The sequence below is a fragment of the Cetorhinus maximus genome, chromosome 20, assembly GCF_964194155.1.
Source record: "Cetorhinus maximus chromosome 20, sCetMax3.hap1.1, whole genome shotgun sequence".
In the NCBI taxonomy this organism is placed as follows: Eukaryota; Metazoa; Chordata; class Chondrichthyes; order Lamniformes; family Cetorhinidae; genus Cetorhinus; species Cetorhinus maximus.
In genome coordinates this window covers 83,401,213-83,422,788 of record NC_135898.1, presented here as the reverse complement: position 1 = coordinate 83,422,788, position 21,576 = coordinate 83,401,213, and the positions used below count along the sequence as shown (strand labels likewise).

General features: G+C 44.2%; 1 protein-coding gene across 1 annotated transcript in view; it reads right to left on the bottom strand.

Moving 5' to 3' along the window:
• The window catches only part of armh3 (armadillo like helical domain containing 3), a 140,355-nt gene that overhangs the window by 29,073 nt on the left and 89,706 nt on the right, over window positions 1-21,576 (bottom strand). The window contains exons 21-24 of the mRNA XM_078565041.1: window positions 19,784-19,866; window positions 17,574-17,700; window positions 16,676-16,751; window positions 8,099-8,177 (exon numbers count right to left, since the gene is read on the bottom strand). Coding sequence (XP_078421167.1) covers window positions 8,099-8,177; window positions 16,676-16,751; window positions 17,574-17,700; window positions 19,784-19,866 — 365 coding nt within the window. The remainder of the gene's footprint in view (window positions 1-8,098; window positions 8,178-16,675; window positions 16,752-17,573; window positions 17,701-19,783; window positions 19,867-21,576) is intronic.

The window sequence follows — 21,576 nt, the reverse complement described above, 5'->3', positions numbered from 1 at the left end:
GTGCTTATTCCCTGTTGATAGTGATTTGTTTTAAGTTCCTCCCTCCCTTTCACCTCTTGGTTTTCAAGTATCTCTGAGAAGTTTTCTAAATCTTCTACAGTGAAGACAGACACAAAACGCCTGTTCAGCATTTCCACCATTTCCTTGTTTTTCTTTACTAATTCCTAGGACTCACTCTCTAGAGGACCAACACTCGCATTAGTTACTCTTTTCCTATTTAAATACTTGTAGAAACTCTCACTGTCTGTTGTTATATTTCTTGCTAGCTTTCTCTCATACTTTACCTTCTCTCGATTTTTTTTTTAGTCATTCTTGGCTGGTTCTTTAAATCTGACCAACTTTTTCTACAGCGTTTCTTTCAATTTGATACTATTCTTGACTTCCTTATTTAGCCATGGATAATGCATCCTTTTCAAAGACTCTTTCTTTCTCACTGGGATAAATCTTTGCTGAGAATTATTAAACATCTCCTTAGAAGTCTGCCACTGCATCCCTACTGTCCTACATTTCAACATAGTTTCCCAGCTCATGAGCTGCCTTTGCACCCTTATAATTACCTTTATTTAGGTTTAAAACTTGAAACTGAATATGAAATTCTATCATGTTATGATTGATGTCGCCTAGAGAGATGTTTATTATGAAGTTATTGATTAAGCCTAGCTCATTGCACATTACCAGGTTGAGAACAGCCTGCTCCCTGATTGGCACTACAACGCACTGCTCCAAGAGATTGTACCAAATACACTCTATGAACTCATTTTCCAGGTTACCTATACCAATCTGATTCTACATGCAGATTAAAGTCAACAATGATTATTGTGGTATCTTTCTTAGACACCTCCATTTGGAGTGGCGGTGGCGGAGTGGTATTGTCACTGAACTGGTAACCCAGAGACCCAGGGTTCGAATCCCATCAAAGCAGATGGTGGAATTTGAATTCAATAAATATCTGGAATTAAAAGTCGAATGATGGCCACGAGACCTTCTGGTTCACTAATGCCCTTTAGGGAAGGAAATCTGCTGTCCTCACTTGGTCTGATCTACATGTGACTCCAGACCCACAGCAATGTGATTGACTCTTCAAAATGCCTCTGAACCCAAGGGCAATTTGGGGTGGGCAATAAATGCTAGCCTAGCTAGCGATGCCCACGTCCCACAAACGAATAATTTAAAAAAATTATTTCTTCCTGTATATCCTGTCCTAAAGTGTAACTGCCTATAAACTGCTCCTGGAAGTGACTGCTTGTCTTTAATATTTCTTATCTCTACCTAAACTAATTCTACATCTTGCTCTTTCGAGCTAAGATCACTACGAATTACATCCTTAAGTAACAGAGCTACCTTACCACCTTTTCCTAGCTTCCTGTCTTTTCGAAATGTCAAATACCCTTCAATATTCAGGTCCCAGCCTTCATTACCTTGCAACCATGTCTCTAGAATGATAGCCATTTCTATCAGTGCTAACAATTCATCCATTTCAAATACTGAGCATTCCAATATAGAGATTTTAACTCTGTCTTTTTAACATTCTTTGCAATCTCTGGTTTGTCTGCTGGTGCAGTCTTAAGTTTGTACGCTCTGACCCTTCCTGCCACACTCTGGTTATCATTACCCAGATCATTACCCTGCTCTATTACCTCATTGTTTGATTTACCACATCCCCGTTCGCATGATCCCTCCTCCCCACTATTTAGTTTAAAGCCCTCTCTGCCGCCCTAGTTATACGATTTGCCAGAACACTGGTCCCAACACGGCTCGGGTGAAGACTGACCCAATAGTACAGCTCCCACTTTCCGCAGTACTGGTGCCAGAGCCCCATAAATTGAAACCCATTTCTCCCACACCAATCTTTGAGTCGCGCATCTAACTCTCTGATCTTATTTAGTCTGCGCCAATTTGCTTATGGCTCAGGTAACAATCCAGATATTATCTTTGAAGTTCTGCTTTTAAATTTAGCTCCTAGATGCTCATAATCCCCGAGCAGAGTCTCTTTCCTGGTCCTATCTATTTTGTTGCTACCTACGTGGACCACAACATCTGGATCCTCACCTTCCCACTGCAAGTTCCTCTCAAGTGTTGAGCAGATGTCCAGACAACACAGCTTCCAGAGTCTTGCTCTCGGCTGCAGAGAACGGTCTCTATCCCCCTGACTATACTGATCCCTATTACCACAACATTCTTATTCACTCCCCCTACTCGAATGGCTTCCTGTACCATGGTGCTATGGTCAGTTCACCTTACTGCTCTCCCCACCCCCCCTGCCCCCAACAACTGCAAGGGCTGAGACTCCTTTAGGCTTTCAAAACTTAAATTTTGGCTCATCTATTTCCTCACTGATCTCATCTCTACCCTGGTGCTTGTCCTGCACCACAGGCCTTCACTCTGCCTCTAGCACTTCCCAATAAAAAATCTAATTAATAGTGCAAGGTGATTTTGCCAGCTACAGTCACTGATGCTATTCTGTCTATTTAACACACTGGAGTCAGGCTGATTGTTTTTAAAGTGTAATGCTGCTGTCTCAGCCAAGACCTTGTGGGTCAAGCCACTGCTGGAGAGACTCGTTTCCATGGCTACACAGCCTTATAGCTAAAGAGGTTAAAAATTAAAGCACTAGTGATAAAAATCTGAACCAAAGATTGAAAACACAGCCAGTCTTGGAATACACCACCACCCCACCCCTCAACACACACACACCAATCCCCATAATCTCCAGGAGTTGTGCAGGTGGGGGAGGAAACAGTAAATGCAAAAATAGATCACCAAAAAGAGAGAAAAGGGGCTAGGGAGAATCACAGCCGCACCCTGTATACAGAATCCATTCTCCCAGTATTGATCTAACCAAGGTGTTTAAAATGATTAAAGGGATTTTTAAGTTTGATAGAGAGAAACCATTTCCTTTGGTGGGGAACATTCGCTTGGTAGCAGGGAACTTTAATATTGCTGAAAAAAGAGACATGTTGCCAAAGTTTTTCAACTTGCACTCATCACTCTTAAAATTAGAGTCAGGCCATTCTGGGGCAACTTCAGGAGGCACTTCTCCACAAAAAAGGAAGTGGAAATCTGGAATCTCTCCCCCAAAAAGCTGTTGAGGCAGGGGAGGCAATTGAAATTGGCAAAGCTGAGATTATTAGTACCCTTACCTAATAGGTTACGGAATGATGGATTGTAGATGGAGCTGAGGTACAGATCAGCCATGATCTAATTCAACGGTGAAACAGGCTCTCAAGTGACTGAGTGACCCTGTTCTGTTCCTATCTTCCAACCCAACATTTTTCTCTGTGAAATCTCACCCGCATTGGACCCGTGAATTAACTGACCATTGATGGAGCGTGAGTGATCTCAGTCGAGCAACTTCAGGCACTTTCCCTTATAACAAAATATCAGGGCCTTACGAGACCCTGAATTATATGTCGGCAGGGGTAGATCTAATTTTTTTTTTGAACTGGAACACAGTTAAGGAATATTCCACACAATGGTTTCTCCCTATTGCCTTTTTAAAATTCTTTTGGTTAAAGTGCTTGTGCTCCCTTAGCTAAAATGGTTGCCATGATATTTTTCTGATGCTGGACACTGTGGCTATGTGTTGAATGCCCATTAACGGACAACAAGTACTAAGGCAGCTTTCTTTTATTTACCGTACATCGCAGTGTATAAGTTGACCTGGCGAATAAGGTGACCCCTGTTTTTGGACACCAAAATGCATGTTTAAGCCTATACTCGGTATCTAAGTTGACTCCCTTGATTTTTCAGTTAATAAATCCATATTTAGCGCTATAGTCAGCTAAGAAGTCGGCCTCGTTTCTTCAGCTCAGAAGTACATGTTCAGTGTTATACTGGCCTAATAAGTTGGCACATGGGGCAGAATTTTTCTCTCATCGGGCGGGCATGCGTCCGACCCGAACGAACGTAAAGTGATGCACGATGACATCGAGCGAGCGTCCCGATGTCATCGCGCACTCGCACGATATTTCGGTCGGTGGGCACGCGCAGGAGTCGGCAGTGCACTCACCGACAAGTAAGCGGCCTATTAAGGCCCTTAATAAATTAATTGACTAGAATTTTTCACTGCCTGTCTAACCGTTTGGTTGGTTGGTGGGTGGGTGAAAAGGCCAAGCGACCTTTGTATTTTTGGTGAAAAATCATCCATGGGCGGGATAAGGGATAAGGACCAGTGATTAAGAAAAAAAAAACCTTTTAACACTCATATTTAACACGTCCCTGCTCATGTGACACAGTCACATCAGGGGACATATTTTCATAATTTTTAACATCTGTATTTTAAAAACCTTCAGCTCCCTGAGATGGCTGTGTCTCAGGGAGCTTTTACTGAACACACCCGTGAACTTCGGCGCTCGCCTCCACCCCGGCAGCGTTGCAGTGCGCGATTCACCCTGTCTGGCCATTAATTGGTCAGCCAGTGTGAAATCGTGGGTAGCGGTCAGCTTCCTGACTGCTCCCGGGCCCGCCCGCCGCACCCGATGACCGGAAAATCCTGGCCATGGAATCAAGCAAGTGACACGGGCCTTGTTGCCAAGGTGATGCGCGGCAGTTTAAGACGCGCCCACACAGAAGACTGCAAAATTGACCGATGAACTTTTTCACATTTCAAAATGGCGACCACCTACACCAATGACTTACATTTTATACCTGCATAAGTTGACCCCTGTTTTGGAAGAATTTTTTGAAGCTTCAAAGGCCGACTTATACTTTGGCCATCTACAGTAATCAGGCTCCGACGGGGTGTTATTTCAGTTGGTGCAGTTTCCAAATTCCTAGCTCACATTAGATCAATCATTTCTGCCACTCCACCAATGCCTCTTGGGGTAAATGCACCTGGGGCAGATTTTCCTGCCCAAATTGGGATACAATGGAGGTGCGATGGCAGAAAAATGGCACTAGCAACCTGTGTGCCGGTCTGGTTGCCTCCGTTCCTGACTCTGACGATTTTCCCAAGGGAGAGGAGGCAGGAAAGTGAAGTCACCCATTTTTGTAACTGGGCGGCTTGAGGTCATTAGAGAACTGGTTAAAAATTTGTCTTTTGACACCCGAGGCAGGGTTTTACATCCTGTGGGTGGGCGCGCGCCTGACCCAATTGGGTGTAAAATAGTGCATGATAGTTTGGTCGGTGGGCGTGCGCGAGAATCAGCAGCGTGCCCGCCAACAATTAAGAAGCCTGTCCAATTAAGGCCATTCATTAATTAAGTTAAACCTACTTTTTGCTGCCTGTCCAACCTTACAGTTGGCGGGCGGTCAAATCGGCCAGGCGGCCTTTGGATTTTTTAGGAAACCACATCCACGGGCAGGATGAGGTTTCCAACGTCAATTTTTTTTTTTAAAAACCCAAAATTTTTTGACAATTTTTATAACGTTTATGTTCCTGTCAGTGAGTCCTATATGTGGGGACATGTTTTGCACATTTTCATAACCTTTATTTTTGATTTTAAAATTCTTCAGCTCCCTGCCTTCAGGGAACTTTCAGTGCGCGCTCCCCAACGCATATGCAGGCTTTTGCGCTCAGGCTCCTCCCGCTCCCACCCCGGCAGTGCTGAGCCTCTCAGCGTGTCTTTCATGCTGGCTGGCCGTTAAATTGGCCAGCCAGTGTGAAATCACGATCGGGGCCCGATCGCGGGCGGTGGACTGTTTCCTGGTCGCTCCTGGGCCTGCCCACCATGCCCGGGGTGGGCAAGTATTAGGAGCTCTCTGAAGCTGACCAGCTGCAACCTGGCGGGAACAGGGGCAGCAGCCTTGAAACAGTTTCCTTTAATACAAAAAAGTGAAAGTTTGGATAAAAAAAAGTCCTGAGCAGAAATAACATTTTAGTAACCAATCTTTTCCCTACCCTATCCCAAGTCCAGGCTCTCCATTTTCCCTGGCCACTTTGAACACAAAGATCCTCTAAAGTTTTTTGAAACGCCGTGCACAGACAGCAGCCACATCAATAGCTGCTGATTGGGACCAGGATATGGCCTATTGCCCCAATGTCCAACCTCCGTTCTCATCCCACAGCCACTAATTGGGCAGCAGGCCATTTCTGAGATTTCTGTCATGAAGTGAAAATTGCAATTTGTGGCATGCTGGCATCAGGGGCAGGTTTGTGACTCAGAATCGAACCCGCCTCCTGATTCATACCTACCTCCAAAGGGAAAGTTCAGCACGTGGTTTCAGCATGGATCACTGTGTGATTAAAAGGTTGTGGGTTCGGGCCCCACATCAGAACCTTGAGCACAAACATCCAGGCTGACATTCCAGTGCAGTGTTACGGGAGTGCTGCACTGTCAGAGGTGCCATCTTTAAACCAAAGCCCTGTCTGCCCATTCAGGTGGGCATAAAAGATCCCATGGCCACTATTTTGAAAGGGTCAATATTCATCCCTCAACCCACATCACTAAAACAGATTATCTGGTTATCATCCCACTGCTAATCGGAGAGTTTGATTTGCTCAAACTATCTCCTGTGTTTCCTACATTACAACAGTGACTTACACTTGAAAAAGTATTTCACTGGCTGCAAAATGCTTTCTTTATACAGGATTGAGAAAAGCTGTGATGCTCCCCCACCCCAACTAGGATTCATTATCCTCCAAACATTCAGCAACTAGCCAAGGCTTCTTTGGTAAAACCTCCCAAACCGGCGACCTCTACTGCTTAGAAGGGCAAGGGCAGCAGACCCATGAAACACCACTACCTGCAAGTTCCTCTCCAAGCCACACACCACCATTGCTCCTTCACTATTGCTGGCCCAAAATCCTAGAACTGTATAATGGCACTGTGTACCTACATCACATGGACTGCAGCAGTTCAAGGCAGTGGCGCACCCCCACCTTCTCAGGAGTAATTAGGGATGGGGAACAGCAACACCCCCATCCCAAGATTAAATATAAAAAAAATTAAGAATGGCCAGTTGGCTGTAGTAGCCTGTGGTAACATGCCCCAAGAAGAATCAGTGCCACCAGGAGGCAGAACATTAGGGAAAGATAATTCTGTATTAAAAATGATCAAGGAAGTGCTAGGAAAGTAGAAACATAGAATATTCAACAAAAGCCAAAAGGAGTTTCAAACACTCCAGAGAAGGCACACTATGTGATGAAGTGCAACATCCCTCAAATTTCTACATGAATGTAGTGTAGTTTGCTGCCTGACACAAAATGTCCCAGGGTGATCAACATTGCCAATCCGTGCAAGAACAAATCACTTGTCCTGTTTAACCTTCCCACCGTCAATGACTGAATCAAGATAAAAATGGAAAAGGTTTACATGTTCTCCAGGAGAAGGCCAGAGGTGAAGTACTTGCAGTAAACTCCAACTGTGACTTCTAAAGGATGTGCTGTTAAAAGCTACCATTTGAAACTCTGAATGCCTGTTTACTCAGAGATGAAATGCCAGAAGCTTTCCCTCACACAGGAAGGACTGCTCCTGCTCTCCCAGCCACCAGAACACACAATGACATGAACATCAAATGCGTTAAGCATTTCAATCAATGTTGTTCCCTTTAAACTTCAAAGAGGGAAAGTATTATCAAATACAGAAATAGATAGGAAATAGTATGCAATGCAATACCTATAGGAGCACACAGTAACAAAGGAGGCTATTCAGCCCATCATGCCAGTGCGGGGAGGGGCGGGGCAAGGAAGAGGCTGGAGCAAGGAGGGAGAGAGGCTGGAGCAAGGAGGGAGAGAGGCTGGAGCAAGGAGGGAGAGAGGCTGGAGCAAGGAGGGAGAGAGGCTGGAGCAAGGAGGGAGAGAGGCTGGAGCAAGGAGGGAGAGAGGCTGGAGCAAGGAGGGAGAGATGGAGGAGCTGTGTAGGGAGAGAGGGAGGTACGAGGTAGGGGGAGAGAGATGAGCGGGTAGGGGAGAGGGCTGGGAAGTTCCAGCCAGGATGGCCACGTCTGATTGCTATTCTCTGCAAGATGTGCTCCTGTGGACTTCAGGTGCGGAAGGGACTGTGCTTGGCACTGAAGTCTCCTATTGCCGAATAGTTGCCTGGGCTCTCAAATGGGCCAGTTGAGGATTGATGGTGCCAAACTGTATTTCACATCTGAAGCTTCAAGGCATGAAAGCAAACTGAACCAAAAGTATATTAAAAATGTCAGCAGCACATACCTGATCTTCAGAGAGCTGAGAGATGTGATTAACTGCTGCGTACGACTCTATTTTAGGATTGAAATGGTTGATGATGGCTCTGAAACAGAAAGTGGCCAGTGATAAGCAAAATTGTCAATTGTATAAACCCCTTAATTAATATGCAGTTTCTGAAGTTTGCTTTAAATTCGTTCAGAATGGTGGTGATATTTAAAAAATAAATTCTCAAATGGGAATTTTTCCCTTTAAATTATGAAACTGCACACCATGTAACCTCCAAATCTGCTGTTTGCATAGACTCATAAGACCACTCATGATATGACTCCCTGCATTTTAATCAAAAACAAGGAAAATAACATTTACTACACTGATACAAGATTCCCTCATCAGTCATCACAACATCACTTCTACGTTACAACAGTAACTACACTTCAAAAGTACTTCATTAGCTGTGAGGACTAGTGAACAGGAGCAAGTGAGAGAGAGTGCGGTGAGAAGAAAAGGGGAGGAACATGACACTGGACGGGTAGAAGAAAACGCACCAGGGAGCTCAAAAATCAAAAAAAAAGCAAGACTTGCATTTATATAGTGCCTTTCATCATCTCAAGATGCCCCAAAGTGTTTTACAGCCAATGAAGTACTCTTGAAATGGAGTCACTGTTGTAATGTAGGAAACACAGAAGCCAATTTACACACAGCAAGCTCACACAAACAGCTGAGTGATAACGATCAGATAATCTGTTCTGGTGATGTTGGCTGAAGGGTAAATATCAGTTAGGACGCTGGGGAGAATTCCCCTGCTCTTTTTCGAAACAGTGCCATGGGCTCATTTACATCCATTTGAGAGCGTAGGCAGGGCCGCAGTTTAATGGCCAATCCAATAGATAGTGCCTCTAACGATACAGAATTCCCTCAATAAGCCTGAATTTTTTGCTCAGGTTCTGAAACATGGACTCACGATGTTCTGACTCAGGGGCAAGAGTGTGCTACCCACTGTTCCACAGCTGACAAGAAGGCGGGACCAGGCCAGAAACAGAGGAGGGGAGTGTGCTCCTCAGGGTAACGTCTGCATAAGGTGCCTCTTTCCCCACACACATTACTTTTAAAGCCTTAATCTCAAACCTAAATATGAAGACTTAAACACATGTATGTATAGCAAGCCTTCTGTTGCATATGTTTTGAACATCAATGTTCAGAGCTGTCTCACCATTGGTACTGACGCTCATCAACTAACCCTTTCCTCTGATAGACAAGGAGTACAACCATTAGCAATGTCCTGCACACACACACTCAGCACTCAATACAGAGTTCTCTCTTAGGACAACTGTTGAATCACTATGGCTGCAAATTTTCTCTGAGGTGCTCCCATTCTGCCAGCATAACTTTGTTGCCACCCAATAGGTAGAAGAACTGAGTGTACCACAATGCTACCATGCTAACCTCTGTGCCCGCTATGCCAACCAACTCATTTGCCGCATGGAGCAATGTGACAGGAACACAAGCTCGAAAAACCTATCCCATAATATGCACTCATGCTTGTGAGCTACACTGCAGCATGGTCTGCCTGCTGTGCATGTTTTCTTAGCTGAAAGGCTCAGCACCAGATGGATACATTAAAACTAGATCTATTTATGAAGGAGAGATGAATTTGTCACAAAAGACAGCAGGGCATGAGGCTGGTAACTCACCGAGTAGATAAAACAGCAGGATTCAGCCACAAAGTCATGGATTCAAAGACAAAACAAATGTGGCCCAGGTAATTACAGGATGTTGTGCAAGATGGTTTACATCATGTAGTCAGCTATTTACAAAGGACTGTCTTGTAGGGTAAACTTTCACTGTGCAGCAGTTGGAAGTGAGACCTGACTTTATTTATTTAGTTATTCATTCACAAGATGTGGACATCACTGACTAGGCCACCATTTATTGCCCATCCCTAATTGCCCTTGAGAAGGTGGTGGTGAGCTGCCTTCTTGAACCACTGCAGTCCATGTGGTGTAGGTACACCCACAGTGCTGTTAGGAAGGGAGTTCCAAGATTTTGACCCAGTGACAGTGGAGGAACAGCAATATATTTCCATGTCAGGATGGTGAGTGGCCGACGGGAAACTTGCAAGTGGTATATCATTAGAACTTTTTCCCATCTTATGTTTAGAAAAAAAGAATTTGCATTTAGGTTTCAAGATTTGTCCTTAGGAAGACCCACAGCAACTGATCCCACAACATTATTTGAAAGAAGAGCAGGAGAGTTCTCCCTGGTATCCTGGCCAACATTTATCCCTCAATCAACATCACAACAGATTATCTGGTCATCATCACATTGTTAACCACATTCATAATAATGAAAAAAAAATACTGGTGGAATACGGATGTTAGTCCGTGATGCCAACACAACCAAAGCAGAAACAGAAGAAATGAAAGGCCAGGTGACACAGGAGAATGTGGTTACTTCTTGAAAAAACGTTCTATTATCACTGACCTCAATCAGATCCCTCTCTCTAATTCATACCAAATATCCCACAAGCCTACCTTTCTGCAAAAATACACCTAGCTTGTGCTTTGGGCCATTTTATACGGTCTGTTTCAGTGCATTCACTGGAAATTTATCACCATGTAAGCAAAAACTTTTGCTCAATTTCCCATCTTACTCATAACTTCCTTTTTTTAACTGGTACCGTTTTACATAAGATCAGGAGGAGGCTGTTCAGCTCCTCCAGAAACATGGGGCAGGGGAACGAAATTCATCCCTTGATCTGGGGCTGCGGCGGCACCGGATCCGCACTGGGGCTGCAACGGTGCTGGCCAACGGCGGAGCCGTGGCGGCGCCCGACTTGCGCTGGGGCTGCGCCGGACCCGCACTGGGGCTGCGGCGGCATCAGTCTGATCTGCTGTGTCTTGCCATTACACCATTGTTTCCTTGCAAAAGAACTCTCCTCACTAAAGTTAGAATAAGTTGGTGCAATTAAGGAAGTTGAGGAGATTAATCACAGTCTTGGTAGTTTAATAATCTATCTCAGTTATTGACTAACTGCCGGGGCCCTTAAGTGAAATGGATGCCTTTGTTTTCCCCCAAAAGGTTTAATGAAATAGCCAACACATTTTCTTTGGTGAATTTTGTACTAATTAAGGAGAAATCATTTTTCATCCAGGGCACTCAACATCTCCTGCCAGGACAGGTACAGCATAGGGTTAGATACAGAGTAAAGCTCTCTCTATACTGTCCCCATCAAACACTCCCAGGACAGGTACAGCACGGGGTTAGATACAGCATAAAGCTCCTTCTACACTGTCCCCATCAAACACTCCCAGGACAGGTACAGCACGGGGTTAGATGCAGAGTAAAGCTCTCTCTACACTGTCCCCATCAAACACTACCAGGACAGGTACAGCACGGGGTTAGATACAGCATAAAGCTCCTTCTACACTGTCCCCATCAAACACTCCCAGGACAGGTACAGCACGGGGTTAGATGCAGAGTAAAGCTCCCTCTACACTGTCCACATCAAATACTCCCAGGACAGGTACAGCATGGGTTTAGATACAGAGTAAAGCTCCTTCTACACTGTCCCCATCAAACACTCCCAGGACAGGTACAGCACGGGGTTAGATACAGAGTAAAGCTCCCTCTACACTGTCCACATCAAACACTCCCAGGACAGGTACAGCATGGATTTAGATACAGAGCAAAACTCCCACTCTATACTGTCTCCATCAGACACTCCCAGCTAGTCACATGCCATAATGTGCAAAGCTTCATAAATCAGTCTCAGTGACATTCTTAGTGACTGAGTGACCCTGTACCAGGGTCAAAATGAGGTGGAGATGGCCAATCATTTGCAGTGCTGATGATGCAGGAGGCACAGAGCCACAATGATGGAGTCATGCTCTTTGAACATGTACAGATTCTGCGATAACATCTGTGTGTACAACAGCATGGAGATCAGACAAGTCACTGATCGAGTGAAAGTGCAATAGTGAAGATTGATAGCAAGCAATTGTGAAGGTGCAAGATCAAATAGTACTGCATGAAAGTAAAACAATCTATTTACTAAGGCTCATAACAGCGCAAAGGCTTTTCAGCAGAGTGGCAACCATAGCAGACCAATTTGTGAATTATTCCAATTGCAAATTGCAGTTGCTGGCACTACAGCTGCCTCATTTATTACCTCAATGCATTACATGTAATGTGGGTGAACCTGTAACAGTTATAAATAGCATCTTCAAGAGAGCATCACTTTTTATAAGTCATAATTAGTAGCTTCGTTTTACGCGAGTAAAATCTATAACAAAGTTTTACTACGAAGAAAAACACATAAATCACATCAATGGAATGAAGTGCCAGAGAACACAGATTAAAATGGATCAAACAAGGGCATTAATAAAAATCAAATGTAGATATTAAACTGGATGGAACATGGACTGCAAGAGCTTCCGGGTGTGGGTATTTAGAGCACTGGGATGTGAACAATGAGGGTTGATAGGTACACATTAAGAGTTTGGACTGTATATACGCAATTCCAAATTAGTTTCAAATGAGTGTTGTTATTAAGTTACTAGCTACATTCAGTAATTAAGAGCATTGCTGATGAAATTTAATTATGTCATTGGCTCAATCTAATTATCAAGTCTGGCTGAATTTCAAGGATCCATATACTGAATTAAATTTGGCCAATTAATAAGCTGATGCCTGAAATTAATTCCTCAATGACTTCATTTGTAACTTGAGTTGAGATTGTGGACAGCACACCTTTTGTTTACAGCTGCAGAGCATCATTTACAGAGCGGATCATCACAGGAGCCCAGGAAAACTGGGACAAACAACAAAAAACAATTCCTAGAAGCATCACACTAGGTTCAGCCCCTGGCTGAATGGCTGTGCACAGGCCTATAGAATGACCCAGGAACAGTGCCACTTATACCCCATTCATCAGCCTAGAAATAACCTGGCCTCGTCCCTCAATGCAACGTCAGCTCAATAATATTTTAAACTTTTAGTTACTTGATAGTATAGAACTTGAGTACTGCTGAAGAGAGAGACATGCTGTCGAAACTTTTCATCTTGCACTTATCAGGACAGACACAAGAATGCCAAATTTCAAAGGGAACAACAATTTATGCTACATGAGAAAAGGGGCGCTGATTGTTGGCAAGTCGACTCTGATTGGTTGACGCATTGGCATGGAGATTCACCAGAGAACAATGCTTCTGTTTTATTCAAAAAAGGCACAATGCCTGAACATACTCCTTTTACCTGCAGAGGACAGGTCCCTGCACGAATTTTAAACTTTGCTCCAATTTGCAGTTTTTGTTTATCTAGTTCATTCTCAGGATCAGGCAAGGACTAGTTGCCCTAAGATGGTAGTGGAGGCTGAGTGGTTCACTAGGCCACTTCAGAGGGCAGCTCAAAGTCAAGTCCCACTAGGTAGAAAAGTGGAATTGAAGCCCAAGGTCAGCCATGATTGTACTGAATAGTGGAGCAGGCTCAACAGGCCATATGGTCTACTCCTTCTGCTACATCCCAGGGTACTAGAGGAAGCGGCCATGGAAATAGTGGATGCGTTCGTTGTCAACTTCCAAAATCCTAGCAGATTGGAGGGTGGCAATGTAACCCCACTATTTAAAAAAGGAGGGAGGGAGAAAACTGCAAATTACAGACCAGTTAGCCTAACATCAGTAGTAATGCTAGAGCCCATTATAAAGGGTGTGATAACAGGACACTTAGAAAATATCAACGGGATTAGACAAAGTCAACATGGATTTATGAAAGGGAAATCATGTTTGATAAACCTACTGGAGTTCTTTGAAGATGTAACTAGCAGAATAGATAAGGGAGAACCAGTGAACGTGGTGCATTTGGATTTTCAGAAAGCTTTTGATAAAGTCCCACTTAAGAGGTTAATGGGTAAAATTAAAGCACATAGGATTGGGGGTAACATATTGGCATGGATTTGAGAATTGGTTAGCAGACAGGAACCAGAGAGTAGGAATAAATGGGTCTTTTTCGGAATGGCAGGCAGTGACTAGTGGGGTACCACAGGGATCGGTGTTTGGACCCCAGCTATTCACAATATGTATCAATGATTTGGATGAGGGAACTAAATGTAACATTTTCAAGTTTGCTGATGACAGGATACTTGGAGGGGATGAGAGTCTTTGGAACTCTCTTACTGAAAAGATGGTGGAAGCAGAGTCTTTGCATTTTCTTAAGGCAGAGCTAGGTAGATTCTTGCTAAGCAAGGGGGTGATAGGTTATCGGGGGTAGGTGGGATGCAGATTTGAGGTTACAATCAGATCAGCCATGATCTTATTGAATGGCGGAGCAGGCTCAAGCGGCCGAATGGCCTACTCCTGCTCTTTGCTCGTATGTGAGTGGTGAGGAGGGTGTTAAGGGGCAGGGTGATTTAGACAGGTTAAGCAAGTGGGCAAATACATGGCAGATGCAGTATTACGTGGATAAGTGTGAGGTTATCCACTTCGGTAGGAAAAATAGTGTTATTTAAATGGTGGTAGATTGGGGAATGTTGATGTACAGAGGGACCTGGGTGTCCTTGTACACCAAACACTGAAAGCAAGCATGTAGATGCAGCAAGCAGTTAGAAGTCAAATGGTATGTTGGTCTTCACTGCAAGCGGACTTGTGCACAGGAGCAAGAGTGTCTTGCTGCAGCTGTACAGGGCCTTGGTGAGACCATACCTGGAGTATTGAGAGCAGTTTTGGTCTCCTTGCCTAAGAAAGGGTATACTTGTCATAAAGGGAGTGTAGCAAAGGTTCACCAGACTGATTCCTGGGATAGTAGGATTGTCTTATGAGGAGCGATTGGGCTGACTAGGTCTGTATTCACTGGAGTTTAGGAGAATGAGAGGGGATCTCATTGAAACGTATAAAATTCTGACAGGGCTGAATAGACTGGATGCAGGGAGGATGTTTCCTCTGGCTGGCGTGTCTAGGACAAGGGGTCATAGTCTCAGGATATGGGGTAGACCATTTAGGACTGAGATGAGGAGAAACCTCTTCATTCAGAGGGTGATGAACCTGTGGAATTCTCTACCATAGAATGCTCTGGAGGCCAAGTCACTGAATATATTTAAGAAGGAGTTAGAAAGATTTCTGGACTCTAAAGGTGTCAAGGAGTATGGGGAGATAGCAGGAGTATGGCGTTGAGATAGAGGATCAGCCATGATCATACTGAATGACGGAGCAGGCTCGAAGGGTTGAAGGATCTACTCCTGCTCCCATTTCTTGTGCTCTTGTACTCAAGGCTTGCTGGGACAGAGCGATATGGGTTTTTGGAGAGAGGGATTTCTAGGAGCCGCAACCCTTAAACAGTTGCTGGCACCTTAAGAATGAAGGGAATTGGCGAAGGGGAAAGAGAAAACTAAGCAACTAAAGCGAGTTTAAATGTCCAAAAGTCAAGAGGAGGTTTAGCTGGGCAGCCCTAGGGCAAGTTGGATGTATGAGAACGGGTTAATTTTCTCAGATGTGTCTGATTTTAACAGACGCTGAGCTACTGAAAACCTGCCCAGGTAGTCCAGCTGCTTCAGCAGGTTTAATTAAAGTAAAAAAAGAAACCACAAAAGAAGCCTGCACAAACTTTAAATTATCCTAGCTTGATACATATTAGCTGGTTTTACTGGTTTATTCATATAATTGACAATCAGCACCTGAAACATGCCAGTGACCTCTATCACCTAGAAGGACAAGGACAGCAGACACATGGGAACACCACCATCTGCAAGTTCCCCTCCAAGCCACACATCACCTGACTTGGAAATATATTTTTGTTCCTTCACTGTTGCTGGGTCAAAATCCTCCCTAACAGCACTGTGGGTGTATGTACACCATACGGACTGCAGCTGTTCACCACCACCTTCTCAATTACAGATGGGCAATAAATGCTGGTTTTGCCAGCAACGCCTGCAGCCCATAAATGAAAAAATATAAAATGGGCACTTCCAATCACACCATCAGCCCCACTGGGTGTTACTGAACACATGTCAACTGTCACTCTCTCATCTCAGAGTCAGAAAGTTGAGAGTTCAAGTCCCACTCCAGAGACTTGAGCACAAACGCAGGCTGCTGCCTTTCAAATGAGACCTTAAGCCAAAGCCCCAGCTACTCTCTCAGATGGATGTACAAAACCCCACTGCACTGTTTGAAATGCATCTGGGAGTTCTCCCCTGGCCAATATTTATCATACCAACCAGCATTGCTAAAACAGAGCATGTCATTGTATTACTGCTGTTTGTGAGATCTTACTGTGTGCAAATTGGCTGGCACGTTTCCTACATTACAACCGTGACCGCACGTCAAGAAGCACCTCATTGGCTGCAACACACTTTGGGACATCCTGAAGTTGTGAAAATACAAAATGCAAGTTGTTTTTATAACTCCCCTATATTTATACAATACACTATGTTACTGCGATACACGTGTGTGTTATGGGCTTATAAATTGCATAAGTGACATAACATTTGTATCATAACATTCAAAAACCAAGTCGGATCAACCAAAGGAAGAACAGTGAAAGTGGTCCCTACCTTACATAGCGTCTACACTGGGTTGTGCCTGAGTTTAAGCTCGTCACTTGCATATTCCTTACCTGACATTGACCAGTGCGTGTGTCACTTTGCTTGCTGGCTCCTTCCATTGACCGCTGTTCGTCGAAAGCCTTAAAACTGTAACAGAGCAAAATAAAGATCACAAGTGCTCACTTCAAACTCGTCTGCAAACACATTTATATCAAGCTATGTGAACAAGGAGTTGTGCCTGGCACATGTCCAGCAACAATTTGTGTTTATGTAGCATCTTTGACAAAGTAAACAATGCACGGAGCTTCACAGAGGCCCAAGGGGAAGATAATGAACGCTGAGTCCAAGAAAGAGAGATTTAGGAGAGTTGGTGAAATTTTGGGAAGGTTCTGAAAAAAGAGAAGGCAAGTGGAGGAAGCTGAAGGGCAATTTTAGGGAGTGGGACCTACGTGACTGAAAGCATGACTGGCAATGGTGGGGTGAAACAAAAGAGACATATAAGAGGCACTAAGGAGGGCTTGGTGTGCCCATACCTTTCCTCAGATTCTCCAAACTCAATTGCTGGGCACATAATCCAGGCTGACACTCCCAGTGCTGCACTGTCAGAGGCGCCGTCTTTCAGTTGAGACATTAAGCCGAGGCCCTATCTACTCTCTCAGATGGATGTAAAAGATCCCACAACACTTTCTGAAGAAGAGTAGGGGTGTTTTTCCCCAGTGTCCTTGGGTCAATATTTATCCCTTAACCAACATCACAAAGGAAAAATTATTTAATCATTATTGCTGTTAGTGGGATCTTGCTGTGTGTAAATTGGCTGCCACGTTTCTGACAATACGACAGTGTCTACACTTCAAGAAGTATATCACTGACTGTGAAGCACTTTGAGACATACTAGGGATATGAAAGAAGCTACAGAATTGCAAGACTTTCTTTCAACTCAGTTTCTCAGTAAAAATAAATTAAACTCACCCATTGAATATAGGTTATCGAAGACTTGGTGCATTCGAATGATCTCGTAGTAAAGCTCATCGTAACTACTCGGCGTTGGGAGAAAAGTGTCACCGTATGTAATAAACACATTGAACAAATTCACAACCTGCAACAAAAGGAAGTTGTCACTCAATTATTCCGGCACAGTTGTCAGACGATGGCAGGTGATGGAGGACCCCTGCCCTGCCTCAGTTGGTGCGAGTCAATGAGATCTTCAGAGACACACTAGGCTTGTTCTCCCTCGAGTTAGAGAATTAAGTGGTAATCTAATTAAGGAGTTTAAGATGATTAAAGGAATTGATTGGATCAATAGGGAGAAACTATTTCCTCTGGTTGGGGGGGGAGGGGAAGAGTCCAGAACAAGGGGGCAGAACCTTAAAATTAGAGCCAGGCTATTTGGGGGGGGGGGGGGGGTGATGATGTCAAAAAGGGTAGTGGAAATCTGGAACTACCTGCCCTAAAAAAAAATGTTGCGTCAATTGAAAATTTCTAAACTTAAATTGATAATACCATTGCCAAATAAAAATCTTAAGAGTTACAGTACCAAAGCAGATAATTGGAGTTAGGACGCAGATCTGCCATGATCTAACTGAATGACAGATCAGGCTGGAGGCTGAATGGCCTCCTTCTGTTCCTATGCTCTCTGCGTGCTACGCTAACAGTTTAGTATCTGTGCTGAAATATCAGGCAGCAGAACTTCACACAAGTGTGTTAAGCTATTGCCTGCTGACATCCAATAGTAATTTTGCGGCTTAGATTTAAAAAAAAGCATGAAACAGGATACCAGGGAGGGATGTTGTAGTATGCACAGGTTAATGTGGGCTCATGGGACAAATGGGTGGATTTTATGGGTAGGGATTGAGGCAGATTAACTGGGGGCGGGGGGTGGGCAGTCTGAGAGTTTGAGGTCAATGAAAAATTAACAAGCTTGTCGGTCCTGGTGCCCTTTTCTTCTCCTGAAAAGATTCTACGTCAAATGTCCATGTGACTTCATCAGCCCTGTTGCTAGGTTTTTGTTGCTAGGTAACTGAAGAGCAATCCATCACTTGTTAAAAATCCTCCTTTTTGCTGCAATCTGCAAACTTTAACATTTTATTTAGTGTAGTGGCTCTTTTTTTATCATTAATACATACCACAAGCTGCAGAATTTCTGCAGCCAAGTTCAGGGAGAGATCTGCAGGTTGTCCAATTAGAAATATTGCTCCTGTTAGCCAAACCTTCTGTTTTGTATTCTTAAGCCAATTCAATATCCATTTGTATCGACTGCCTTGAGCCCACAAGCTATCGTTGCAGCCAAGAACTGAAGAAAGCATCTGTGCTCCGATGGAAGTTTTCCACCAGTCAGTCAATCACACAGTGACAGGGTCGTGCCATCGAGGGGTCAGTCAAACAGTGACAGGGCCACACTACTGAGGGGCCATTCAGTCAAACAGTGACAGGGCCTCACTATCAGGGGGCCGATCAGTCACACAATGACAGGGCCGCACTATCAAAGGGCCAGTCAGTCAGTCACACAGTGATTGGGCCACACTATCGAGGGGCCAGTCAATCACACAGTGACAGGGCCGCACTATCGAGGGGCGTTGTTGAGACCACATCTAGAGTACAGTTTTGGTCTCCTTATTTAAGAAAGGATATAATTGCATTACAAGCAGTTCAGAGAAGTTCACTCGACTACTTCCTGGGATGAAGGGGTACCCCATGAGGAAAGGTTGGACAGGCTAGGCCTCTATCCATTAGAGTTTGGAAGAATGAGAGGTGATCTTATTGAAATATAGAAGATCCTGAGGGGACTTGACAGGGTGGATGCTGAAAAGATGTTTCCCTTTGTGGGAGAGACTAGAACTAGAGAACACAGTTTAAAAATAAGGAATCTCCAATTTAAGACGGAGATGTAGAGAAATTTTTTCTGAGGTTTGAGAGTCTTTGGGACTCTCGTTCCCAGAAAGCGGTGGAGGCAGGGTCAGGAGCGGACTGAATGGCCTACTCCTGCTCTTAATTCGTATGTTTGTAAGTATGTTCGTATGTAATTCTAACTTAGTCCATCAGAAAAGGCCTGAACAACCTGGCAGTTGCTTAGAGAGTTTTACAGTAAGTCACCTCACTGTCCCGTCATTTTGGGATCATTGTGAGACTCCTGAGAGAACAGGAAATGTTAATAAAATGTACTTCAAAAAATTATGGCTCACCATTAAGGCCAAAGCAAAGATGTTGTATTTTCCCAGAAGCACAGTTTCATTCGACATCAGGAACTTCAACAGATTGATTAGCGCTGGAATTACATGATACACACATAAGGAAAGTAATAAAACAAAAAGACACATCATTTTTACTGCTAAATTTCTCTCCTACTCCTTTGATAGGAGTGCCTCATGTTAGGAAATGAATCACTAGGCTCAGATTCGCACCTACATATTCACTTCCGAGCACCAAGTCAGGAGGGTACTCTAACTGAACCTCTCCCCAGCACAACAGAAAGCCACGGTTTACCTGTTTCACTCCTGTTCCTTGGCCGAGCTCTGCTAACTTGACATCGACTGTACAGAGTTAAGATCCTCCAGTGAGCAGTTATACATTAGTCTTATAGATGAAGCCATGGAGATTTTCACTATTTCCTCCAGAATCTGCAACAATCTGCCTGATCAGGAATCTGTCCCATTTCTTTGATGCTAAGTCCATCCTAGTGGACAGTCACTGTGATAAGTTAATCACTAAAAGCTAGTGCACTGGTAAGAGTGTTAATCAAAAAAGCCAAATGGATCTTAGCAAAAGCTCAATGGTGTGGGAATGCAGAGAGGAGGGACTGATGCTTCAGTTGTCCAGAGCCATGGTCAGATGCCATCTGCAGTAAAAGTGCTCAGCTCTGGGCACTGCACCTAAGGAAGGATATACAGGTTTGGAGTGTGTGCAGCGCAGGTTCACCAGAACAATGCATGGGTTTAAAGAGTTAAATTATGAAGATAAGTTGCACAAACTTGGTTTGTATCTCCTTAAGTTTAGAATTCCTCAGGGTAGTGTCCTAGGCCCAACCATTTTAGCTGCTTCATCAATGATCTTCTTTCCATCATAAAGTCAGAAGTGGGGACGTTCGCTGATGATTGCACAACGTTCAGCACCATTCGCAACTCCTCAGAGATGAAGCAGTCCATGTCCAAATGCAGCAAGCCCTGGACAATATCCAGGCTTGGACTCACAAGTGGCAAGTAACATACGTGCCACACAAATGCCAGGCAATGACCATCTCCAACAAGAGAGAATCTAGCTATCACTCTTTGACATTCAAAGGTATTACCATCACTGAATCCCCCACCATCAACATCCTGGGGGTTACTACTGACCAGAAACTGAATTGGACTAGCCATATAAATACTGTGGCTACAAGAGCAGGTCAGAGGTGAGGAATCCTGCAGCGAGTAACTTACCCCCTGACTCCCCAAAGCCTGTCCACATCTACAAGACACAAGTCAGGAGTGTTATGGAATACTCTCCACTTGCCTGGATGAGTGCAGCTCCAACAACACTCTCAGAATCACAGAATCACACAGAACAGAAGAGGCCCTTCGGCCCATCGAGTCTGCACCAACACTTGAGAAACACCTGACCTACCTACCTAATCCCATTTACCAGCACTTGGCCCATAGCCTTGAATGTTTTGACGTGCCAAGTGCTCATCCAGGTACTTTTTAAGCCCTCCCAGGCAGTGCATTCCAGACCATCACCACCCTCTGGGTAAAAAAGTTTTTCCTCACATTCCCCCTAAACCTCCTGTCCCTCACCTTGAACTTATGTCCCCTTGTGACTGACCCTTCAACTAAGGGGAACAGCTGCTCCCTATCCACTCTGTCCATGCCTCTCATAATCTTGTACACCTCGATCAGGTCGCTCCTCAGTCTTCTCTGCTCCAACGAAAACAACCCAAGTCTATCCAACCTCTCTTCATAACTTAAATGTTTCATCCCAGGCAACATCCTGGTGAATCTTC